This window comes from Peromyscus eremicus, chromosome 8b, assembly GCF_949786415.1.
Source record: "Peromyscus eremicus chromosome 8b, PerEre_H2_v1, whole genome shotgun sequence".
NCBI classification, from domain to species: domain Eukaryota; kingdom Metazoa; phylum Chordata; class Mammalia; order Rodentia; family Cricetidae; genus Peromyscus; species Peromyscus eremicus.
The window spans coordinates 58,704,178-58,730,251 of NC_081424.1; the positions used below are offsets into that span (position 1 = coordinate 58,704,178).

Consider the following 26,074-nt stretch of genomic DNA (forward strand, 5'->3'; position numbering starts at 1 on the left):
AAGTAGAAGGGTGGGTTTCTGAAACCACGCATACTTCATGAGGGTCGGATATCTCTCTGAAGGAGCCATAAAGAGCATGCAAACCAACACCCGTCCCCGACAGGGTTTAAGCACAAGAACCGCACACACTGTGAGCAGAGGAGACTTGAAGCACATTGCCCCTGTGAACTTCCAGGAGGCAGAGCAGGAGGAACTAGAGGCACCAATGGCCCCTTGGGAACTTTGTGAACAATGGCTCATGTAGTCCTGGCAAGGCCTTGCTGTGTGTGAGAAAGCAGGAGGGTCTCCCCTGTAGTTCTTCCGAAAGACAGTTCCACACACCGTGTAAGTTTTGAGCCTTGCAGAATGTGGACAAGCGCTGGTGTGAAGGGAAATTTGCAGCCACTGCTGGCTGAGGCACCCACATCATTACAAGGATGCCCTTTACTCCGAAGAGCTGGGCTCCAGTTCTACCCATCTGCTTTACATCCGGGCACCCGAGTGAACTTCTAGACCATCCTCTAGCAAGAACTCTGAAGATTAGGTCTGGATGGAACCCAGAAGAGACGGAGGCAGAACCAGTAAGTAGCTGTCCGTGCACCTTAGAGTAAAGATAGCCCCACCCAGGAGAGATTGACTGGATATAGATAATCACAACAGTAAATGTTGTGAGCCACCTGAGAACCATCCAGGCAGGAGGCAGGTGAGTGGCTCACAACACACTGGACATGAATCTGAATCCACTTTGCAAACCATCCTCGGGAGAAATGGCAGAACCACCACCAAAACGCCCATCACCAGAGGGACACCCTTCATGTGTCCTCCATGGAGAGCATGCGCTCGCGCAAGCACACACACACACACACACACACACACACGCCAAATTACAGTTCTTGATTCAGGCATCAGGCTCGTAGCCTTTGCCACGCCATCCTTACCGATGTGACTGGTTGTGGAGGTTCAGCGACCCTGCCTGGTACATCTCCTCCAGCTGCTTCCTGTTCCCGAAGTACAGGGCGAGGTCAGTGGCGATGATGGCTTTGCGGATGATCTCCAGCACCTGCTCGTACTCGCTGGAGCTCAGGGTGGAGAAGATGTTGTGCCCTTCCAGCTACAGAGAGACCAGAGGAAAACCACCCATGGCAGCCATGCCTAGGCTCAAGGCATCGTCAGTTATTTGAAACAGTTATGGACAACAAACAATGCCAAATGTCACCGTAAGGACAAGTTCGGGAAAACAAAGGGACTGTTCAGTTGTAATGATAGAGCCATTGCTCATGTGGACCATTTTGCCCATAGGATACCACTTGCTATCACAAACCCCAAGTGACTTTAGTATACCTTACTTGTGTGTGTATGTGTGTGTGTGTGTGTGTGTGTGTGTGTGTGTGTGTGTGTGTGTGTAGTGATGAGGCTAGGAAATATAATATACTGAAGTTACCAGCAGCTTTTTCTTTGGGGCCAGTTAACTGCAGTCATTTCATGCTGTACTGAAACTCATGCTCAGAAAACCATCTATATGCTCAACCACTTCAGGTCCCACTGTAAATGGCAAACCACTTTCCTGTAGCTTATGAGATGTAGACACATTAGGCACAGTCACTGAAGGTCCAGGAATGTCCAATTGAAAGAGAAAAACTTCAAGAGGCAAAAAAAAAAAAAAAGAACCCCAAGAGGTACGAACACTGAGGTACTCGGTGATAACTAAAAGGGGTGCAGGGCTGTGCCCCCAGGCTATGTGGGGGTATCATGAGATGATATTACCAGAGAAGGATGCCTACACCAAGCCAGAAGAACAGGACACCCTGGCTGCAGCAGAGGGTATAATTTGGGTTTACAGATGGGTGGCAGACACTGTGGCTCTCCCATAGTAGAAGCCATCCACAAAAGACTTGGGCATCAAGTGGAAGCCAGGGAAGTAGAAAGGGACCATTGGTGGGGGGATTTATTCATGAAAGGCGGGAGAGCAGACTGTGGATTAAACAGAAGTGGAGAGGTGGGGTGCTGGGGGTGCAAAGGCTTAAGCTTGGGGGAGCGCAAGAGTATGGAAGAAGTTAAAGGCTAGCCCAAAGGAAAGTATAATCGTCTGAATGAAAATGGTCCCCATAGGCTCATAGGGAGTGGCATCGGGAGGTGTGATGTTGTTGGAGTAGGTGTGGCCTTGTTGGAGGAAGTGTGTCACTGGAGGTGGGCTTTAGGGTTTCAGAAGTCCAAGGCAGGCTCAGTGTCTCTGTCTCTGTCTCTGTCTCTCTCTCTCTCTCTCTCTCTCTCTCTCTCTCTCTCTCTCTCTCTCTCTGCCTGTGGATCCAGATGTAGAACTCTCAGCTGCCTCTCCAGCACCATGTCTGCCTACACACAGCCATGTTTTCTGCCATGATGCTAATGGGCTAAACTTCTGAAACTGTAAGTGGCCCCAGTTAAATGCTTTCTTTCGTATGAGTTGCTATGGTCATGGTGTCTCCCCGCAGCAATAGAACCTTGACTAAGACAGAAAAGCATATGAAAACCTACTACTTCACAATATAACTGAAAATGTAAAGGAAGGGATGAGAGGAGAGTGAGGAATACTGGGGGTGTGGAGGATGAGGAGAAGGGGGGGAAGGGTAGTAGGTGGGTTAACCTAAGCCTTATGGAAACCCAAGAATTAGAAAGCTAACTCCAAAATACAACTTTTTAAAAAGAGTTCAAATAGAGGCATTCTGCATGGGTGGACAAGGCCATTCCCAGAAGTCATGGACTATGAAATAAAACCACACTGCCAGGTGTGGGATACCTCTCTACAAGTTATTTTGGTCAGAGAGGCCTCAGAGGTCTCTAAAACAACAGCTAGCACTGTTGGTTACCCACATAACGAGCCTGTAAGATCCTGGTGCTGAAGACACCACGCACTGGCTGTGGGCTATACAGAAACCAAGCTTGGGTGATAACATCCTAAAAACTACTTGCAATAAGCATAAGCTAGCGCAGGAACCTGCAGCTGCCGAGCACCCGCAAAGTCCCTTTTGTGGAGCACCCCTCCCCCCACCCCACCCCCATCCCCACCCCACCCCACCCCCGCCTCCCCTCAGACACTGCAGCTTGGCACCTCACCTGCAGGATAGACACTGTCTGGGAGAAGTGGTGCTGCTCCATGGTGGAGGTGGAGTACAGTGCGGCCAGGGGGTGGTCGAATTTCTGCAGGTAGCTGTTACTGAAGCCCCTGTGGTCCAGGTCGTGACACAGACACGCAATTAGCAGGCCTTTGCGCTTGAAGAGAGAACAGAATGTAGATACGTTTTAAAACATGGCAAGGAGACACCTGGAGACTCACGGCTTACATTCACATCATATTCATTTCTGCCATTGATATATCCAAAGTCACAGGAGTCCTTGAAATCACAAACTTTTTTGGAACCCCGTTCTTTGTTGTTCTGCTTGTGAACTTGACAAGCCAATGAGTTTTCCCCTTTAACTCTGGAGTAGAGCCAAGGGGTACCGGATGCACCAAAGCCTTATGGGCAAGCTCAGCCATGCATGCAGCAGGCAGCTTGGGTGCTCCTGGCTCTAACAAGGCCACTGCTTTTCTCAGCCAATACACACACCGTGCAAACCGAGGACACGTGAAAACAGCACACTGCACTGGAGTAAGAAAAATGCTGTGGAACCAAAGGGAGGCAAGCCTGGACTAAAGAGAGCAGCCTGGGCCAGACCCAGCAAGAGCCGGACACCAACAGAGACCTGTGAGAAGGGAGGAGGCAAGACGGTGTTTGAGAAGATCACAGTGGAAGAGCACACCTGAGCAAGGTCAGGAGCAGGCTGGAGACCTGGGGCGGGGTACAGTGTCCGCACACACGGACCTCATACTCCAAATGACAAGGAGCAGAGTGAAGGGACGCCGGGACAGCAGTGTCTGCATCTAACTGGCAGTTTCAGAAAACTGTCTAGTGGTGGGTAAGGCATTCTCTGGGAGGGTTTGCAGTAACCACGGGAAGGCCAAGGAGGGTGAGAGCAGGACACTGACAGAAGTGTCAAAGGTGCGAGCAAAGTCTGAACGCGGTTCGCAGGCACTCCAGTGGGCTCCCTTGACTGGCTGTGAGAAGCAAGGTGAGCAAGGTCAAGGGTGATCCTTATTAAGGACACCAGCAGCAGGTGTGGGAAATCCTGCAGGTGGTGCAGGTGAGTAGACCATCAGGGTCCGGGTCAAGAGTGACATGAAACTCTTAAGTGATGGGCAAGTCGAAACTGGGTGGGCAGCTGCTTGAGCCTCAAACTGGCCTTGCGTGGAGAAAGGAAACGGTGGAATTCGCCAAAGCCCTGTGAGAACAGAGGAAGGCGAAATTCTGAGCAATCATGAACTCCAACTCTAGGGAGCCTGAGGAAAGAGGTTCCCAAAGCAATTTGAGGGAGGAGGGGCCACTGTGGCCCCAGGAAAGCTGTGACTGCAAAAGGAGTTAAGTGGAAAAAATGTTGAAAATCTCCCCAACTAGAATACAAATCTCAACAGAAGAAAAAATTATTCATATGAACAAAAAGCATATTTCATTTGAATCTTTGGGAGGAAGTCGATACTATATTGTTAAATTCTGCTACAACTAAAGATTACTTTAGAAAACAAATAAGCAACAACCAAGAATAGAGTTTGCTCCTTTGCATGCCTGTGCATGTGACTATAGTATATATGCATGGGGTGGGGGGACACACATTTGTGTGTCAATGTGAAGGCTAGGGAAGGACACTGGATGCCCTGCTCTAGTGCTTCTTGCTTTATTTCTTTGTGACAGGGTCTCTCAGTGAACTTGGAGCTGCGCTGGTAGCCAGGAAACCCCAGCAATACCCATCTCTGTCTCCCACAGTGCTGTGTTAAACGGCACACGGCCATACCCACAGCTTGTGTGGGTACTGGGTTCTAATTCAGGCCCTCAGGCTCCCACAGTCAACTCTCACCCACTGAACCACCTTTCCAGCCCCCCTTTTCACTGGGTTTGAGGTGGTACTTTTCTCTACTTCTGGAATCCACCTTTCATGATTTCTGTTTCAACTATGACTTTGGTCTGACAGGGTAGCAAGGGCACAGGGTGAATCTATTTTGAGTGTGACCTTGGAGAAAGCAAAAGGTATTATGTCAGAGGTGAGGGTGCTGTCCTTTGTAGTCAGAAGTGTGACACAGCTTTACAGGGAGAAAAGAGGCCTGGGTTTGTGGTGTCAGTGACACTACCAGGCTGGGAGCTCAAAGGGACGTGCCCAAAGTCTGGTTGTCTAGTGGGCTCAGCATCACTGGTGCTCGGACGCTAATTCCCACCACTCAGCACTTGGCTGGTAGTGTGCTACGGTAGCTGAATGAATGAGGAGGTTCCAACCCTTCTGACTCTGGAATTGTGAAATCCTCCAGTACGACATCTGGGTATGTGGAGCCTGGGGAGCTAGCTGTGTACCTCAAAGACTGTTCCCAAATGGCACTAATGTCTTAACTAGTATATACTAAGTGTTCGGTGTTCTCAAATCATCCAGATAAGTCTATGTTATCTAGGGCATATGGGCAACAAGAAAAATGCACTCTAGACGGGTGGTGGTAGTGCATGCCTTTAATCCTAGCACTCAGGAGGAAGAGGTGGGCGGATCTGTAAATTCAAGGCCAAGCTAGTCTACAAATCCAGTTCCGTGACAGCCAGGACTACACAGAGAAACCCTGTGTCTCGAAAAACAAAAACATAAACAAAAAAGAAAGAAAGAAAAGAAAAATTTATTCAGTTAAATACATGCAGGGCCTATCAGCTTTAATAAGGAAGAAAGGACACACACACACACACACACACACACATACACACACACACACACACACACACCTCCCTGGGGGTATTTGGGTACAGTTGAAATTTCTAGATTAGTATTTCCAATAAAGTATGATTTATGTCTGGGTACTGGCACTAAGTTCATGCCATACAAGCACTTTGACTTAGTCACTGTATCACTGAGGTTTTCGGTTAGGAGGATGTGCACACCCACCTCGAGGTCTGTAAAGAGGCCATAGTTGTTTTGAAGTATGGCATACATGCAGTGTGCCACCGTGACTGCATGTTTCCAGTTGTGGTAAGGAACCCGTCGATAGTTCTTCTTCACAGACATGATAAAACGACATAATTTTTCAAGTTCAAAGCTGTATGGAAAGGAGACGGTTAGGACTATGATGAGGCCGGCACAGCACCACGCATTTCAGGAGAGCATCTCGCTGAGGTGTGCACTGTCTGCTCCCTCACACACCTGCAGGCTTCCTCACACATATCTGGGACCCCTCACACACATCTGGGCTTCCTCACATACCTGTAGGCTCCTTCACACACCCGTGGACACCCTCAGACAACTGTGGAGTCCCTCGCACACCTGTAGGCTCTCCCATACATCTATGGATTACCTCACACATCATCTTTACATACCCATAGATTCCCTCAGATACCTGTGGACTCCTTCACATACATCTGGGCTCCCTCACACATCTTTGGACACCCTTATACACCTGTGGATTCCCTTAGACACCTGTGGATTTCCTCACATACCTCTGGGCTCCCTCACACACCTGTAGACTCCCTCACACACCTGTGGACTCCCTCACACATCTCTGGGCTCCCTCACACATCTGTAGACTCCCTCACACACCTGTGGGCTCCCTCACATACCTCTGGGCTCCCTCACACACCTGTGGGCTCCCTCACATACCTCTGGGCTCCCTCACACACCTATGGGCTCCCTCACACACACACCTGTGGGCTCCCTCACACACCTGTGGGCTCCCTCACACACCTGCAGGCTCCTTCACACACCTTTGGGCTCCCTCACACACACACACACCTGTGGGCTCCCTCACACACCTGTGGACTCCCTCACACACCTGTGGGCTCCCTCACACACCTGTGGGCTCCCTCACACACCTGTGGACTCCCTTCTGGCCAACCACAGCTCTGTAGTCACTCCCTCTCCTTGTTCCTTTTGTAGCCAGAAAGCAGCAAAAGAACCAAGACCCACCAGGACAGCTCCACTCAGCCAGTCAGCATGCAGTCTACCGTCTTACCCTCTACGGGCTCCTTGCGCTTACGAGCATTTCCTGTGCTCCAGAGAGCTCAGCCAGCCACATACAGCATCCTCCCAGCCAAAGGCAACCTCAGCTAAGAACTTCTAGGAGGCATGCTCAGATCCACAAATGCCAAGCACATATTACAATACTCTCTGCACCCGGCTACACTTTCAGAATGAATCCAAGGCATTAAGGTACACTCATGATGCAAGTGGAAAGCAGCCACACCCAAATCTATTCACACAGTACATGGAGGAGGAGGACACCGATACTATTGTTCACTGTCACTGGATTATTATTATTTTTCTTAAATAAGACCCTACCCCTCTCAAAATACGTTTAAGGCAGATTAAAAGACTAAGAGTTCATAAAACTTGGAGTATGCACAGCTTGTGTGTCCCTCACTGAAAACTTTCACTGACCCTGAAGTAAAAGGTCTGTCCTCTTATGACAGCCAAACCCTCAACTGTCTGCACAGCAACCAGAGCTGCTGGTCCTGCATTCATTACTGATAAAAGTAGAGAAGACACAGAGCTCAAGAAGACGGACCATGTCGTTCCAGAGAAACCAAGACTCTCGCCTGGCTGAGTGCAAAGCATAAATATGTTGTAAATGAGCAAATACGACCCTTGCATTTTCAGCCTCTGGGAGTGAGATACAAACCATCACACACAAAGTCACAGAACCACATTGGCCAGGACAGTTGGAGAGAGTAACAGCCTGTGGTCACTTCCACATTCCCTGAGAGACTTTTCCTTTGTGCCTAGCCTAACAGATACAGATGGGACACCAAGTGGATGCTACAGGCATGCGTACAGTCCGATGGCACTGCTCTAAGGGTGGGTCCCGCCTCTTCCACTGCCTGGCCTACATGACATTAAAAGTCATTTGGGATGTGTGACAGAGTGTAAGAAATGCCAGCATTACATTTTAGGTTACCCATTTCCAAGACAAAAACCTAGACAGTTGTCTTGCTATGGCTCCAGCCCAAGCGGCCAGGAAGTCGGCAGTCCCTGGAGCATTTGGAAAAGGTGCATAGTTGTCCAACAAGCTCAGCCGATTTTTATTGGAATGTTTATTAAAATGTTGTATTTTACCGTAACTATACAAAGAACCTGGTTGGATACAAGTGTGCAAAGGAATCACAAGTGTTCAAAAGGAATCACACAGGCTGCTCATACCAGGATGTCCCACAAGACTGATGGATCATGTAGACAAAGATCCCAGGCCACATGTTCTCGAAAGGACCGATGTCAAAGTGGAATCTGAAATGAGAGGAGTGGATCATCAGGTGCAATTAGGATGAGCATGGCTGGCATGAAAATCGATACACCCCTTATCTACCCCAGTCCTCAAAGGCATGAGTGGTCTGCCCCTGCCCCTGCCTTCCCTGCAACCCCTGACTGAAGGGAAGGGTTCCTGCAGGACTCTACAGAGTCATCTGTTCAAACAGCAGACACAGGTGTCATCAGGGTCATCAACACTAACGTATACACACAGCACACCATCCAGGGGACATGGGTGTCATCGGGGTCATCAACACTAACATATACACACAGCACACTGTCCAGGACACACAGGTGTCATTCCGGTCATCAACACAAACATATACACACAGCATACCATCCAGGGCACACGGGTGTCATCGGGGTCATCAACATTAACATATATACACAGCACACCGTCCAGGGGACATGGGTGTCATCAAGGTCATCAACACTAACATATACACACAGCACACTGTCCAGGGGACATGGGTGTCATCAGGGTCATCAACACTAACATATACACTCAGCACACCATCCAGGGCACACAGGTGTCATCAAGGTCATCAGCACTAACATATACACACAGCACACCGTCCAGGGGACACGGGTGTCATCAGGGTCATCAACACTAATATATACACTCAGCACACCGTCTAGGGCACACGAGTGTCATCGGGGTCATCAACACTAACATATACATAAAGCACACCGTCCAAAGGACATGGGTGTCATCAAGGTCATCAACACTAACATATACACACAGCACACCATCCAGGGGACACAGGTGTCATCAGGGTCATCAACACTAACATACACACAGCACACCATCCAGGGGACATGGGTATCATCGGGGTCATCAACACTAACATATACACACAGCACACCGTCCAGGGGACATGGGTGTCATCAACACTAACATATTCACACAGCACACCATCCAGGGCACACGGGTGTCATTGTGGTCATCAACACTAACATATACACACAGCACACTGTCCAGGGGACATGGGTGTCATCGGGGTCATCAACACTAACATATACACACAGCACACCATCCAGGGGACATGAGTGTCATCAACATTAACATATACACACAGCACACCGTCCAGGGGACCTCATCAGAAAAAGCCTTCCATCTAAGCTGAAACATGAATTGAATAACTGTAACTCCTGAAGTTACCATACCAGTAACTGTGTTCTCGTTTACTAATGTAATTACTAACCCCCGGCCAGAATGAGTAGTGTGGCAAAGGGGTGTGTTTCCAAATACAAGGCAAATGCCAGCGTGGGGACAGGGTGGCTGCCACAGGCATACCGTCACCACAAGGCCCTGCCTCTCCAGACTGAAGTATGTTAGCCAAGCTCTGGCAAACGAGAGCACAAAGAGGGAATCAATTATCACTAAATTCTTTCACTTAGCTTGGAAATTGAGATCTGGGTGTAACATTAAAAGTCATTTGGAATAAAAATACGCCAGCATTTAGGTGACTGGTTACAAATTTAGTTCCCTGACAAGGACTCACTAGACCCCCTTGGCTGGCCTTGAGTTCCAAGAACCTACTGCCTCAGCTTCCCAAGTGCTACCATCGCAGGCTTGGGCCACCACACGGGGCTTCTGTTTTAGTTTGTTATTTATGGCAAGCGGAAGGAGCCACACCCACACGTGAAACCACACAGGGCGCCCCCACGGTAGCTATGGTTCTGACTCTGCGGTCAATTTTGCTTTGGTTCCTCCAGGGAAAATGGCACGAGATGCTCACAGCTCGATCTCTCGGGAGATGCGCGCCGGCAGGTGGAAACGCATCAGGCCTTGCCACTCCTCTGAAGTGCAGATGCTGTGGTAAGACAGCTTCTCCATGGTAACCCTGTAGATGCACTCTGAGTGGCGGATCCTGTGGTACATCTGCAAGGCAAGAGGAACAGGAACGGGGGACCAGTTAGGACAATATGGACAGCACTCTCGCATTGGAGTTCAGACTTGGGATGAGAGCTATGGCTGAAATTTGAGAGACTCCCTGTTGCTCGCAGTCGAGACACACGGGAGCTTTGCACACAGACAACCTTGAAGAGACAGCACTCATCTGGGTTCCGTCTTCCTTAACAAATATCCTCTTACCCCATGTCACCTCAGGGAGAGAAATCACTGCTTGTCTTTTCTATAATGCCCTATACTATATTTCCACTTAAGTAACAAAAGAGTTAAAAATAAAATGTGTGTGTATTATCAGTGAGTGAATGACTAAGACCTATGGCACTTCTATATCTGTTAAAACAAACACTTTGATAATTACATGTCACCCAGAACATCAAACTGGCTTCCTTGGGAGGATTTCCTTTCTTTCTCTGATTTAATTATATTTTTTTCCTTTCCTAAGTGAATTTGGGGTTTTCCAGCATTAGAGCAATGAGTCCAAATGTGTGACAGATTAGTGCAATGTCCAGTATTGTGCCCATGGAGCAGGCACACGAAGAGGTGACAATGATGACGGACAGTTGAGGGTTTAGCATACAGTTAGTGGTGAGTGCCTGCCCAGCAGGTGCAGGGGCCTCATCTGGAGAGAGGGGGTGGGGAGGGGACCTACTTGAAAATAAAGAGGTGCGGTTTATTGTCCTACTGAATTAGTAAGACCATGCATACTTGTATGCATGCAAATATAGTTTTGCAATTATACACGAATATGTGAGATAAAAATTTAAAGAGCAATGGGGCCAGTAAAAAGACCAATGTTTACATGTGTGAACTAGTAACTATGTAAGATTAATTTGGAGAGAAACTATAGGGGGGAAAAACGGGCCCTTTATAAAAACTAATGTGTGTGATTAGTAGCTTCTCCCATAGTTCACACTGTGTTGTGACATCAGTATAGTACAGCTTGTTTTCTACATGCAAGATTATGTCCATCATCTATGTCATGATATGAATACATATGCATTCTTGATATGCATCAAGAATCAAGGTGTCTTTTATATCATCATTGGAAACTATTTGGCACAGTTCTTCCCAATCTCTGCTAGACTACACAGCTTTGGAAACTATGGACTGTGACACCCTATGGGGTCAAATAACTGAGTGTAGCTGTAACACACAATTGTAACAGACAACAACAACATAATTCATTACGAAGCAAAGGCACCACGAATCTGGGGTGTTTGTTAACGAGTTTGCCTGGGAGCCTCACACACCTTCACTGCACCCTTGGTTCTGGACAAAGTACATACTTCGCTCTGTGCATGACGGTGCACCTACCTGCTCTTATAGAAACATGGTAGTTTAATTACGGGAAGAAAATACAACGTTTGAGGCATCGTTTCAGTGTGTAACTATCACATTAGTGTACTTTGGGTTGGGTTGTGTGAAGACTGCTGTTTGAGTTGCTGACAAGTTTCATTTTTAAAGGAATTACTCAGTTACTTTTGGCGTGTGGTTAGTGTAGAATTCTCAACAATTTCTGAGATGGTTCTGAACGCACTTCTGTCATTTTGTCTCACATAATCTACAGTGTGCTCCCGTGCCTAGGCTACCACTGAGAGTAGCATCTATGTGAGATCATAGACACCTGAACACAGCCAGACTTCCTCCCATCCCCAGCTCCCACTGAGACCTGTGTTAGACCATAGACACATGGCCCCAGGCCCCTCTTCCCAGGCTTAGATTGGCCTCAGCAGCACTTGTCTGCGGCCACATACCCACAACTCTGCTAGGTCCTTACCCATCCCTAGCTTCCTATCATGAACTGAAAGAACTTGTACTGTCAAGGTACCTGTAACAGCCTGGTGACCCCAGGCCTTGCCCATCAAGTAACTTGAGAACTTTCTGCACATAAAACAGCTAGCCTAGCTAGGATCACCCAAGCTATTCCAACCACAAATCAGCACTGACTGTTCCATGACTAAGCTCTGAGTACCACTTCATAGACTTTATCCCAGCTAAGACATGGTAACACCAAAGTCAGACCCAAATGTCCATTCACTGCAAGTGGACCAGCAATTTAGGCCAAAGATGTAATTGACCAGCTCTAGATGCATAAATCACAACACAAAATGTAACAGCAAAAAATAAGGCAATATGTCTGCCCCTAAAACTACCAACCCCATCTTAATGGTCCCTAATGAAAACCACTTGGAATAAATTACAAAGAATAAAAAAAACCCAACAATTATAAATATGTCCATGAATTCAATGAGGACATAAATGTCTAAATGAATCTAAAGAGGACAGGAATAAATCCCTGCATGAATTCCAGTAGAATACAAGCAAACAGCTTTGTGAAATAAGGAAGTTGGTCTGGGATGCAAAATTAGAATTCAATAAAGGGAGAAATACTGCAGAAAAATAAAAGTGAAATGAAGCTGGAAATGAAACACTCAATAAGCCAATCAGAGGCTCCATGGGAGCCTCGATAACATCACAGCTTGTGTGCAGCACAGACTGTGAATCCTGGAGACAAGGGAAAGGGGTCGGGTTACTCAGTCAAGGAAAACAATAAAGAGAAAATAAAGAATACATAACGGAACAGGCAAGATACTTGGGACACCATGAACCTAGGAATCATGGGTATAGATGAAAGAGAAGAACTCCATGCCAAAGGCACAGAAAATATTTTCAATAAAATCAGAAAAGAAAAATCTCCAAATCTAGATAATAAGATATCCATCCAGGTACGTGAGGCTCACAGAACACTAAAAGGACAGGGCCAGGGAAGTACCTGCCCATGCTGCATTAGAGTCAAAACTAAACACACGGAATGAGAAAAGACAGACAGACAGGCAGACAGACAGAGACAGAGAGAGACAGAGACAGAGACAGACAGAGAGAGAGAGAACTACACACAAAGGCAGGCCCGTCAAGTGTCTATTTCAAAGTATTCTGCCTGTGGTGTGACTTTCTTTGGATCAACTCTGCATTTTCTCATTGGTGCTAGTAGCAGCAGAAACTTCTGAAATGTTGCTTATTCCTTTAAATACTATCTTCTAGGTGTGAAAATTTGGCACATTTACCAGGAGAGGGCAGCACATTTGAAAGATGTCTTTTTGTCAAGGAAATGTGTGGATGATGGAGAAATTCAACACATGCTCCAGGTACCGTGCACAAACTGCAGACCCACAGGCAGAAGGAAGCCCATGGGAAAGCCGCCTCACCAAGGCTGACGAGAGCTTGCAAACAATGTTCACAAACACCGACTGCTGCACAGGCCACTGCCTCTTCCTGGATGCAGAAGGCCACTTGCCACGGGACATTCGCCACCCTGAACAGGACAGGGTTGTGCAACACGTGAGCTTTATGAGGTATAAGGCCACAACACAGTAGTTACAAATAATATCGGTCCCTTGTACACGACATCATTCGATTCTCAAACTCCTGTTTCTGCCGCTGTCTCTTACAAGCTGGTGACCTGCGATTTGGTTGAAGATTTCTGTCATCTCTTTCATTTATAAAGTTATAATGCAAATACACTAAAGTGTATAACTTTATTTAAATTTTATTCATGTATTTTTATCATATTATGTTGTGCTTACTCTAAAATTAATCACAACATAAATTAGTTTAATTTCATGCAAAAAAAATAAGTTTTGGAAATTTTACTCATTTTTCATTTGGTAAATAATCTTCAATGTGAACATCAGCAAATTATACAATCTAGGATCTCACTGCACACCAAGGAAGGCAAAAAATTATATGTCTCTTTAGCTCTTCATCAGTTATCTACATACGATACTTGGGAATTCATCTTGGACTCTGTATTAGCAGAAGAGACTTTTAGAAGAAGCAACTGCTGCTGATCCACCACTGACGTCTGTGCAGGTGACCTATCGGCAGTGGGACAGGGAAAGGGCACAGGTCCTCAGGATCCCAACATGAAGACACCCTGAGAAAGTGAGTGTGGCCTCCCTCTACCGTAAACTAAAAACACACCCTTTATGCTTCATCAAATGGAACCTGCCCTCTTAGCAGATAGAAACCATTGACCAGTTAGTTGCTGTTCAGAGGTACCTGTCTGTATACTAAACCTTCATGACAGTCCTGTGGCACTCATAGATGGGGTACTTGAGAGGCAGCAAGTCTTTAATGCTCACAGTAGACACCTAGTCACTTCAGGGTGGAGCAGTTCTCAAGGATGTAGACTCTGGAGTCATCTCCCTGAGTTGAATCTCTTTGCCATGAACTAACTTCAGGCATGTAGACAGATTTCCTAATTATTTTAACCCAGGTCCCCATCTTTGAGGCGAGCACACTGTAGTGACCAATCGTGGGGGGTATAAAGTGCTGATGCCACTGGCTGATGACAGTTCGGGTCTTAGAGCTAGAAGCTGTTAAGATTTTTACCGGTCTCCGATGCCACTCCCCATGACTGCTGCATCTTCCTCTAGTGCTGGTCAAGAAGAGCCTGGCCACTCCTGAGTGACAGGGTGCCTTGTACTGCCATGCAGGAGCCAACCAAGCCTCCCCTTCCTGTCTAACACTTCCTGTGGGCAACCTACAACTGCCAGCAGTGGGGAAATGCACAACAGAAATCAGGAAACACACCACTGAGGACCCTCTCCCAGTGATCTAATCTGCGTTTTAAACGATAGCAAAATAATTTCTTAAAATAAGTATTTTCAGCATATTATTTTTCAATAAATAGCATTAAATGATATCACTACTAATATGAAGTGGATTCTCTATACAAATCTTAAGACCAAACATACACTGTACAGAATGAGAAACCTGTGCTATATAGCAGGCCAAAGGAACACCACACCAGCAGAGGTGGCTGTGGGCCTCTGGGAATGAAGTCTCCAGCGGAACACGTGACTTGGGAGAGGAGCTGCTGCTGCATGGAGCTCGAGATGCACAACTGTCCTCATGCAGTGAGGGCGTGGAGACCAGGACAGCACAAGAGGAAGCTGGAGTTCAGAGGTTTATGCTACTCACGTATACAGGAATTTCAAATGGGCTCCAAACAGTAAAAGCCTGGGACACACGCAAGAATAATTGAGCAGTCCTGGGTGCAGAATGCCCACAGGCAATTATCCAAGATAAACTGGAGTAAGCATATGGATGGAAGAATGAATAAGAAATAGAGGAAGTAAGGAGACAACCCAAGGAGGGATGCTTGCCCTGGGAACTGAGAGACTTAAAGATGCTGCCCCAAACCACAGAAGCTGGTGTTCCCTCCTACGGCTCACCTTCTAGTTCATGGCCATGGCCACAGCACAAAGTCATTCAAACGGGATACGTCTCTCTTCTCAGGAGAGCTACATCTTCACCCTGGGCTGGAGGACCTGAAATTTCTTTCCTAAAGACAGACCCCAGCACACTCTGTGCATAGCACCAAAAAGAGTTCCTCTCTTGCTTAGGCTGGGTAGGGCACGTGGGAGGACTTTCTCCAAACCCTTCCCTTGATTTGAAACCAAGACAAAGCATAAATACGGTGGGAATTGGTGACTTCCCACCTGGGAGTGTACGGTTTTGTCTCAGATTGGGTATCAACAGTCCCTCTGCAATCTTTCTCTTGATATTTTCCAGCAAGTCCTGGATCTCGGCCTCCACCTTCACAAGAGGCAGGTTAGCCGATGCAGACTCTCCGGCTGTCCATTAAAGAATGAACTGGAATTTCATAGAAACGTCTACACTGAGACCTCACAAGATGCAGTATCAGAACCAATTAGACTAGAAAGCCAAGGGAGAAGACCGCATCTGCCGAAGACTAAGAGCCCAGATGTTGTCATCTACAGCCCTGATGCTGCCTGCTGAGGAGACCGACGCTCAGAGGCATTGGCTAACTTAACTGAGGCTTTAAAAAGTTGCAAAGTCACGAAGCAAGCATTGAAGTGGACATCTGCCTCATCTTGAGTGACAGCATGCACTGAGAATTCAGAAAGTGGTCAGTGAATGACAGTCGGGGCACAGAGAAGGACACTGGGAGGAAAGGCCACGTCCACTACCAAATGTGCACTTTGGAAACCCCTTGCAGACCAACTAAGGAACGGAAAACTACCCTACATTCAGTACTGGATAACATTACCATACATCTGTGTATACCTATGGGATACATTCACCTAGGCTTCAAGGGCTAGTGACTCTTGACCTATATATAAATACACAGGATGGATCATTATCCAGACTTTGGAGTCTAGTGACTACACACACACACACACACACACACACACACACACGGCGGGGGCATGTTCATTTCCCAAGCTTCAGGAGCGGGCGACTGGCCCTAGCATCATGTCTAACATGATGAGGAGTGCTCAGTTCCTATGTGTGAAACGACCACCCCTAACACCATAAATTTCATAAGCTTAGATAGAGATAAAACATCAAAATCCAACTCACACTTGATCTCCCTGTCCTGACAAATTTGGAGAAGGGCTATATTTTGGTTTTTGTGGTACCCAAAGGAGGCAGTCTGGGAATATCTAGGGATTCAAGTCATGGATTTTGTGGATTTGGCTGGCCGTGAGTCTGTGCCTATCCGTGTGTGTCATCATGCCACTAACCAAGCTTGACGTTAGAAGCCAGCTTTGTTATATTACCGCATAAGATCAACCTCGGGTGTTTCTCTGAAGCCTTTAGCCAGGGGTACACGGTATTCTTTAATAGTCCACACACCAGTCACGCCATCATCTACACTTAACTTACATCATTCTCTTAAGTTCATCCTGATTGTCAAACTGTCTGTCCACTCCCAAGTCTTTTTCACCTCTGTCCTGTTCTCTATGCTGCTTGTGAAGGCTTCTCCTGAACATTGACCATGCCCACTTGCGTAAAAATTGTCCACATGCGCTGTGGTGTTAGCTTGAAGTGTCACCTTAATTCATGGGATAGCCAGAGCCTGAAAGGCATTCCTGTCAGTATATTCTTGAGGGTGTTTCTGGGTACGGAAGATCCATTCACCCAAATGAACCTCTGCCCCAGGATCTCCTTCCAACCCTCCTTCCCTCTCTCCCCATCTTCTCCTTCCTCTCTATCTCCCTCTCAGAGACACCCTGTTGCTGTGGGATGGTCTGTATGTCAAATGCTCTGATTGGTCAATAAATAAAACACTGATTGGCCAGTGGCCAGGCAGGAAGTATAGGCAGGACTAACAGAGAGAAGAACTGAGAGAACAGGAAGGTGGGAGGAGACACTGCCAGTCACCACCATGACAAGCAGCATGTGAAGATGCCGGTAAGCCACTAGCCATGTGGCAAGGTATAGATTTATAGAAATGGATTAATTTAAGATGTAAGAACTGGATAGCTAGAAGCCTGAGCCATTAGGCCAAACAGTTTAAACAATGTAAGTCTCTATGTGTTTACTCGGTTGGGTCAAAGTGGCTGTGGGACTGGAGGGTGAGAGAGATTTGTCCTGACTGTGGACCAGGCAGGACTGGAGAAAACTCCAGCTACACCTTGTGGTCTTTGGACACCAGAGCTCCAGGTTCCAGGCTTTGGACTCCAGCACTTACAACTGCAGCCCTCAAGTCCTCAGGCCTCTAGCTAGACTGAGTCACACTCTCACTTCCCTTGGTCCTGAGTCCTTTGAACTTGGCCTGGGATTCTTGAGTTCTGCAGCTTACATGAGGCCTGTCTTGGGACTGCACAGCCACTGTCATCGCATAAACCAGTTCTGTCAAGTCCCATCTCTCAAGTGATATCTGTCACTTTGTCCTGATTGATGCTGTCTTTACAGAACTGTAATAAACCCTACTAAGGGCCACTTACTCTATATTTTATGTGATACATAATGACACTTCTTTCTTTGTGTTTATTTATTTATTCATTTTGGTTGGGGTATATGTGCACCAGGGTACACATGTAGAGGCCTGAGGAAAACTGAGAGCTTGCAAGGATCAGTTTTCCCCATCCCACCCCCGTGTGGGGTCCAGAGATAGAACTCAGACTGTAGGGTTTTATGGCTACCGGAACCATCTTTCCAGGCCTTAACATCACTCCTCCATGTCAGTCTTCCTACAGGATGCTTGGTAAAGAGCTGTGTTGAATGCAAGGTGCATTGAGAAGGACAGAGGAAGAGCCTACCAATCAGCCCTGGCTCTGTCACACGCTTACTCTGCAGCCTCAGACACGTTGTTCAAATTCAAATTCCATGTGCCCAGCTTCTCTTAGTTTGGTGGAGTCACCTATATGACTGCTGTGAGACCAGGACAATGCCGTCAGGTGTGTCTCAACAGCACAAAGGTGATCTTCTCATGCCTCCCAGGTGTGGAGAAACTTTTGACCGAAAAGGCACAAAGTCAGTCTATTCTCAGGGCCTCCCTCTTCCAGGCCCATCTTCATCTCTTACACTGAAAACCTTCTCTAAAATCATGAGGCATGTGATTGATTCTACCAATTCCAAAGACTTCTAGCCTTTCTAAATAGTCGTTTTTCCATTGAAAGTACTTTTAATTATCAGTTAGCTCGATAAATGAAGAGCAGGTGCTGCCAGCCAGGCATGCACTTTAATTCCATCAACAGGATGTAGTCTGGTATGTCCAAAGATAAAGGAAATAAAAGCATACTTAGTGTTAGCGTGGTCCTGTGGCCTGCTTCTTCTCATGTACAAGCACCTCAATTCAAGAGGGCCATGGCACCTGACTGCAAACCACGTGCTTGGGTTAGAAGCAGCTAGGGGCTCTTTGTTCAAGAGGAAAACTGTCCCGAGTTCCCAGTATCCCATGCAGCTAGACTTAGTGACAGCCAAGGACTGGAGGCCGCTTTATACCTCACAAAGCCTTTTTATATCTATGATCTTCATAAACGGGAGTGTTCTTCAGAAAGAAGTGACGCTTTCAGGGGAGAGAGGGAGCTGACATTGTCCAGTTACCTGCCCGGGGCAGTCCTCAGCAAGATGCCTTTCCTACTGAAAACACGCTCAACACGGCAAGGCTGACTTGCTCCGAAAGGACCAGGGAAGCACAAGAGCAGCGCCCACACTCAGGCCCTGGACCTTCCCTCCCACAGCTGCACACAGGCAGGCTCCAAGAAGCCCACAGGGAGGGCTCTGCTGCCGTCCCATTTTCAGGCTGTCTCCTCTCCATTTGGTCCATGAGGATGCTTTGAGGGGCATCCAAAAGTGCTCGTCTTTCTGATGTGAAGCACGGCTTTCCCATAAGCGAGCAACGTCCCTACCGCAGTCGGAGCCTAGGCAGGCCAAGTGGAGAGGAGACATGTAGCTTCACACCGCTCACATATTTCAGAGTTGAAGAAAACCTCAAAGGTAACATAATTTTTTATACACTTTTAGTAAGGAGAAACACCTCAGCAATAAAATCAGAATGAATTGCAGCCACTCTGCTGCGTTTCCATCACTCCCCGGGAAGGCAAGTTGCCCCAACCCAGGAACAGAGGGTGTGAGCTGTGCCTGGCTGCGGAGGCATGAAGGACCTGCCGCCTTGAGAGGTCAGCATGGCTGGGTGAGGTCAGATGCTCCAACCACTCAATCCCATTCCCAAAAACATTTTCTCTGGGTTACTAAAGCGGTCCCCTGCTAACTCCCACTGGTATAACTTTGTTCAATGAGAGTCCTAAAAATTTCCCTAACTGCAGCACTACAATGTCATCACAGGATTATTAGTTTATGGATCATTTCGTGTTCAACTCATTTAAAATACAGCAACATAGAAGATAGATAAGTTTCATAGTATAAACTGAGCCTCATTTTATTCCTCAAACAGGACCAAGTGGCCAAGAGGACTAGAGGGTGTCATTCATGACGGTTACACCCATGCATTGAACTGCACCCTGATTTTCCTCGCAAGCACAACTTCCCTGGCCAGTGGGGAGACGTGAGCTACTGTTCGCACCCTGCAAAAACTCCCTAACATACTGTGTCTGACGAACACCAGGTAACACTTCCCTTTCCCAGCAGACATGAGGCACAAGACCAGTGCTTCACACTGCCCCGGTGCACCAACAATTCTTTTGGAACAAACTCACACGTCGAAACGCACTCAAAGTCTCAGGAGAGAGTTTTCTGCAGGCACGGAAAGGTACTTTCTAAAGCAGGCGTGAGCAGGAATCCCTGCTCACAGGTCACAGGGGAAACAGAAAGGAGAAAAGGCAATTAGCCTGAACCCGAGGGCGGGCGGCACATGGGTCCGGAGGCACGCTTACATTAGCACAGTGCAAGGCCAAAGCACAGAAGACAGCAAACATCTTGAAGTTGTTCTCGTCCGTCTTGGAGAAGGCACTGCCACTGATCTTGTTCACCATCTGCACCACGCCGATCACGCTGCCACGGCTCACTATGGGCATGCACAGAATGTTCCGTGTGGTGTAGCCCGTGTACAGGTCCACTTCCCTGTGGGAGTGGAAGCAAGAGCTTCGGTCACCGGAGTGAAAGGCCGGCGGGCAGGAACAAAGAGTACATCCCGCCTTAAGTCTCAACATGGCTTTTATAGCTTGTGTGTGGTGTGTGGAATGGCATTGAGGGTTCAAGACAGGGTAAAGTGAGAGTGTTTTACTAAAACATTTTCACAACTATCCAAGCTTGTTTGATCTTGTTTACGATGGTTTTCTACTGGAGACTCCTGGCTCTCAGCATCGGGATCACTAAGTAAACAGACAAGGTGGGTGATTCGGGGTAAAGTGTAGAAAGTCCGGTAAACAGTGTCTTCCTTTGAACTTGGTCATATTTATGAGACTGGTAACTTGCTAAACCATTTTAAATGAGAATAGTCACATTAAGATTTAGAGCAGGTGTCCATAACTAAGCCTATACCCCAAGCAGCACACGGCCACGCTCATCTGTGGGTCACGTGATCAGGGCGCTGGGCTCATGAAGCAGAGCTCCTCGCTCTCACATCCTTCAGAGTGGAGGCTTTGCTGACTCCTGATCTGAGGAGACTGGTTTCCCCAGAATCAGCCACAGACCCAGCACAGGGGTCCGCATGAGTCCTCGATGCCTGGCTTCCCTTGCTTACCCTTTATAAACCATCCAGGACTCACTGCTGAGCCACAGTCTCCACTGAAGGCCCGTTTCATGTATACATCCTCCACTTAATGGACAACGTCATTGGTTCATAGCTAGTTACCGGCTATTACTAGTAGGGCTGTTAGAAAAACTTGCATCTGGGCCTCTGGGTGCGCAAATGATTTCATTTTTCCTGGAGTGTATATGGAGGAGGAGGGCAGACTGGTGGATCACTCACAGTCAAAACTGTACCATTCTTTTCCCAAGAGGCTGTCTCATCATCATCTACTTCCACCAGCAAAGCGGGAGGGTCCCACTCACTCCACAATCCTTGCCCTTCTACCCTGATGCCAATCGGAAAGTCTCAGCCACTTGCCCTGGGGTACACTAGAAGATGCCTGCCAGAGCCGGGCCCTGGTTACTCTCCATGCATCCTTTTCGGTGAAGTACCCAACATACTCTGCCCTTTATGCGGAGGTCTCATACAATGTAGATATTAAGAGGATCGCATCAAATGCTTGGCCAGTGTCCCCCTCAAGCTGATGGCTGCTTTTTTTATATTCCCAATAGTCTGACTCACCAATTTTACATAAAGATTTTTAAATGATGATAAATAATTTCGGTATTTAAGCAGTGTAAGTAAGGACAAGCAAGCTTGTCTGGGGGAAAAGTAATGCTATTAGTATTTTCAACTTGTTGGTAAAATATTATTAGAATACAGCTGAACTTCTATATGTGTCTTGGATATCTGACATCCATCATTAATTACAGGAAATACTTCCAGACAATTACACTGCTTTTAATGCAAGTCATGAGTCTGTATCAACTGAACACTGTTGTCACATATCCACCTTGTGACTTCTAACTTCAAAGGATGGAATAAAACATACACTTTGATTTCAGGTTGCCTAGAGTCTGAAATGAATAAAAACATTCTCAAATGGCCCATCTTAACATCGCACTGTAACTATACCCCAGTTGTGTGGCTTACTCAGTTCCTGCTTTGTGTGCAGTGAAGTTTCCAGAGCTCTTAGGAAAATGATCTGCAGTCCTAAGAAACAACTACAAGTAGGCATTCTCATACCCATTTAAAAGAGGATGAAACTGAGGCGCAGAGCAATGGAGCACTGGCCCCAGTTCTGTCTACAGTGGATAAATGGCAGGTCCTTAACTCGAAACCAGACATGACAATCTGAAGCCCAATTCCTTATCCCTGTATGGCAGCTGTGAACACCCTGAGACAGAGCACACTATGATGACATCAGGACACCACCACCAGGAGAAGTGACTGCTCTGTCAGCTGACACTCTGTCAGACCCCAGCAGGGAACGCTGACATAGGAATGGCCTCAGACCATGTAAGTGTCTGGTTCCTCGGACCACTGACAGCAGGCTGAGACAACAGACCCCTTCAAAGGGGCTTGAGCCTTGGAACCTCAAGGGAGAAATGACAAGGGCCAACCCCCCCTCACCTGTTAAAACGTGGGTCTGCGTACGCATCCGGAATGTTCAGGACTTCTCCTGTTCTTGCTACTTGGCCAGCAATCCCCTTCTCAATCGAAAATCTGCAGAAACAACAAAAAAAGAGGGACGTGATAATTAGATAGTGACGTCATAAAAGAGTAATGAAGCGCTTCATTAATGTCAAATGTTGAACTGAACCTTTAAGTACACATATTAATTTTACATTTATGTATCCTAAATAACCCTATAAAACATGTCAAAGGGAAGCAGAAAAATGCCCTACAGTGATAGCTCAGAACCTTGTTTGAATACGTAATGCATAATAACTTGAAGATATAAAGGACTGCAAACTGAAATTGAACACTCTCCGGCTGGTCTCAAGCACTGGCCTACAATAATCTCCCCACACCTGCAAATCACCTCATCGATTACAGTGTGTGCATTTTCTTAGTGGGTTACCCACACAGTGGGGTTCACTAACTTGCACACATACAACCCGGCCCCAGCTCCGTAGACCTTCCTGAACACAAGACATGGAGTATCTGTCGTCTGTGAACCACATACTATGCAGAAACAGTACAAATTTGTCTCTAATTTGATGATTTTAGAAACAATCAGAATCCAAACACGAGCTGGTTGTATTTATATTTTTATAATAAAGCATCATGCTGATAACACTTTTCACATTTACTATATTACAATCATACATGTGTCTATTTCAAAATTTGGTTAACTAAGAAATGCACCTACAACTCACACTAAGAGTTTTCAAAACCTCAAAGGGGTACTGACCCGACATGGAATTATAGTATCCCCAAAGGACCAACACTGCATGAAGTACACCTTCCCGGTCCCCTCATGCTTTCAGGAGAACCAATTAGACACCACGAGTCATGCCAGAGTCTCTTCATGACATATACTTGTCTAACTCAGTCTGAGAGCCTTACGAAGGGGAACTTCCCTTCAGCTCTCGGTGGCTTTTTCCCTGCAGTGAGCAGAAGCCCACAGTGCTGGAGGCCAGCATCAACCAGTCCCCGCAAAGCCACAGCCTGGCTCCCTCCGCTCCTGCCTCCCGGGCTTGCACACAGGAGCCACTGTTGCCACAGTTAGATCCGCACCCGCAGTGTGAGCAACCCCCAAACTCAAGGCAAGAGCAACCGGTTTAACTGGGTGACTGTCACCGGACTGGCAAGTCCGGAGCTAGAACCAAACCAAGCAATGAACAAAATGTGAGGCTCCAAGTACTCTGACAGTGCCTTTCTTTACGTCAGCCTTAGGTGGCCACGCAACACAGGACCCATCACCCTAGAAACAGCTACAAGTGCCAGGGGCAGAGCGGCGACAGCCTGTGGCTGGCCTCATTCTGTTCCGTGGTACTAGTTCCCTAACGTGATGACGTAGCCAAATGAAAAGCATTCGTTGGTGGGGACACGGTGTTTCCCTAGAGGATTTTACAGAGATGTGTGGGAAGTTAAAGTGGACACAAAGCAAGGAGAAGAGGTGAATGTTGAAAGGGACTTGATTTGTGCACATGATGCTCGACTCCTCCTCCTGGTAGTGCTCCTTGCAGGCTTCCAGGCTGTGCCGGAGGCTGAGCCACCAGTACTCCATCAACAAGTAAAGGCCATCTGTCCATTTAAACGACAGTAGTCGCCAGTTAAGGGTACCAAGGCGGCTTTCATTTCGAAATGCAGCAAGAGGGTAGCTGATTCAGCCAAACCGGCCAGGCCCAAGTCATCAGTTTCCTCTCCTCTGGGCCATCGGTCCTCACAGGTTGGGAAGCAGCAGGGGCCGAGTTAGTTAAGTTCACCCTGCTCCTAGACACAGGAGCCTGCCCTGCTGCCGGCTGCCACTGGAGCGACCTTTACCTACCTGGGAGCACTAGTAAGTTTTTCCAACATGATTTCCAAAAGGACCGCCTCCGGAAGACGGCATTTCCAGGAGTGACGCTAACGCTTCCTAGGCGCGGTTTCGCCGGCACTGCAATGCCATTCCCAGAAGCACTACCTTCAGGAGGCGGGTCCTGGTGGGAATGATATCACAGTATGACAAGTGCTGTCAGCACACCTGTGAGTCGGCACAGAGACGTGGGCGGCAGGAGACCTGCGCATCTGCATCAGAGCCGGGACGGCGGCCACTCCGGCTGTACCTGATCTCCTTGGTCTTCTTGAAGACCGGCTTCCCCTCCTTCTCCTCCCCAATGTCAAACAGGTCCGAGTACAGCTCCTTATTCTTGTGGTCCACCTGGAAGAGCGCGCAGCGGTCGGCGTTCACTAGATTTTTTGCATATATCTGAGACAAATGAGAAACCAGGGTAAACCGGTGGGAAACGGGAGCCGGTCACAACAAACCTTAGCATGTTTAAGATTTACACATTTCGATTTCGGCTACTCTAGGCTGGGGAGGGAATCGGGACTGTGAGTAGAGGGGTAGAGATGATGAAGGACAACGCAGGTTATGTGTAAGTTCGTCTATGTGTTGATCCCCGCAGACAGGGCACAAAAAAAAAAAAACAGTTCATGGGTGCCCATGCTCGTGCTGGTGTTGAAATACTAGAGCACAGTCCTTCAGCTGCTGGCCAGCTACTGGCCTCCCTTCCTGAGAATACTCAAGCTTTCTGAGCTCTTTCCAGGAGCTTCTCGGGATGCTCCTGGTGTCTTGGGCTGTCTCAGTCAGCACTATGGCCAGCGCTGCCCACTCAGCCTGGTTGACATCTATGAACAGTGACAGGAAAGAATGTGAAATACTCCAGGCATGGAGGCCGATGCCTTTGATCCCAGCCTTCTGAAGGCAGAAGCAAACGGAGTTCTGATTTCTGGGGCAGCCAGGGCTACACAGTGAGACCCTGACTAAACAATGGATATATAACGCAGGCACTGGCAGCGCCTGCACAAGGAGACGGCATTCCCATTCCGAGCTCAGGAGCACCAGAGTTTCTAGCCCCGCCTTGCCTCCCAGCTTTCTCTACCTGAGGCTCCAAAGGTGAGAAAGGACCTGTGGGGAGCAGGATTCCAGGACACTGGCAGGCAGGGGTCTCAGCTGGAAAAGCATTGCACAGCACACACAGGCTGAGTCCAAAACAGACGCTGCTCTTGGGAGGGAGCCCGACCAGCCAACGTGTTTCCGCTTGTTTGAATTATTGACACCTACAGCCCTCTCTCCACCTACAGAGCTAGCTCCCCAAACCACCAAGGCAGGTGTGCCACTACGGTTATCCCAACTGAGAAGAAATACAGACCAGATTGTTCCTATCTCACTTACTTCCTTTGTTAGAATCTGTGTGTGTTAGTACGTGCAGAGGTATGTGGGCAACCACTGAGGCCAGAAGCATGTTGGATCCCCGTGGGTGTGGGCCACCAGGCATGGGTGCTGAGAACCGCAGCAGGTGCTCCTAACTACTGAGCCACCTCACCAGCCCCTCGTTTTTATTTCTTAA

General features: G+C 47.6%; 1 protein-coding gene across 4 annotated transcripts in view; it reads right to left on the bottom strand.

The window, feature by feature from the left end:
• Window positions 1-26,074, bottom strand: part of Pde10a (phosphodiesterase 10A) — a 187,792-nt gene that overhangs the window by 11,669 nt on the left and 150,049 nt on the right. For all 4 annotated transcript variants that reach the window (XM_059272855.1, XM_059272858.1, XM_059272857.1 and 1 more), the window contains 8 exons: window positions 24,788-24,930; window positions 22,647-22,739; window positions 20,377-20,563; window positions 10,053-10,195; window positions 8,206-8,289; window positions 5,962-6,112; window positions 3,070-3,225; window positions 918-1,090 (listed from right to left, as the gene is read on the bottom strand). In XM_059272855.1, the coding sequence (XP_059128838.1) occupies window positions 918-1,090; window positions 3,070-3,225; window positions 5,962-6,112; window positions 8,206-8,289; window positions 10,053-10,195; window positions 20,377-20,563; window positions 22,647-22,739; window positions 24,788-24,930 (1,130 nt within the window). The remainder of the gene's footprint in view (window positions 1-917; window positions 1,091-3,069; window positions 3,226-5,961; window positions 6,113-8,205; window positions 8,290-10,052; window positions 10,196-20,376; window positions 20,564-22,646; window positions 22,740-24,787; window positions 24,931-26,074) is intronic.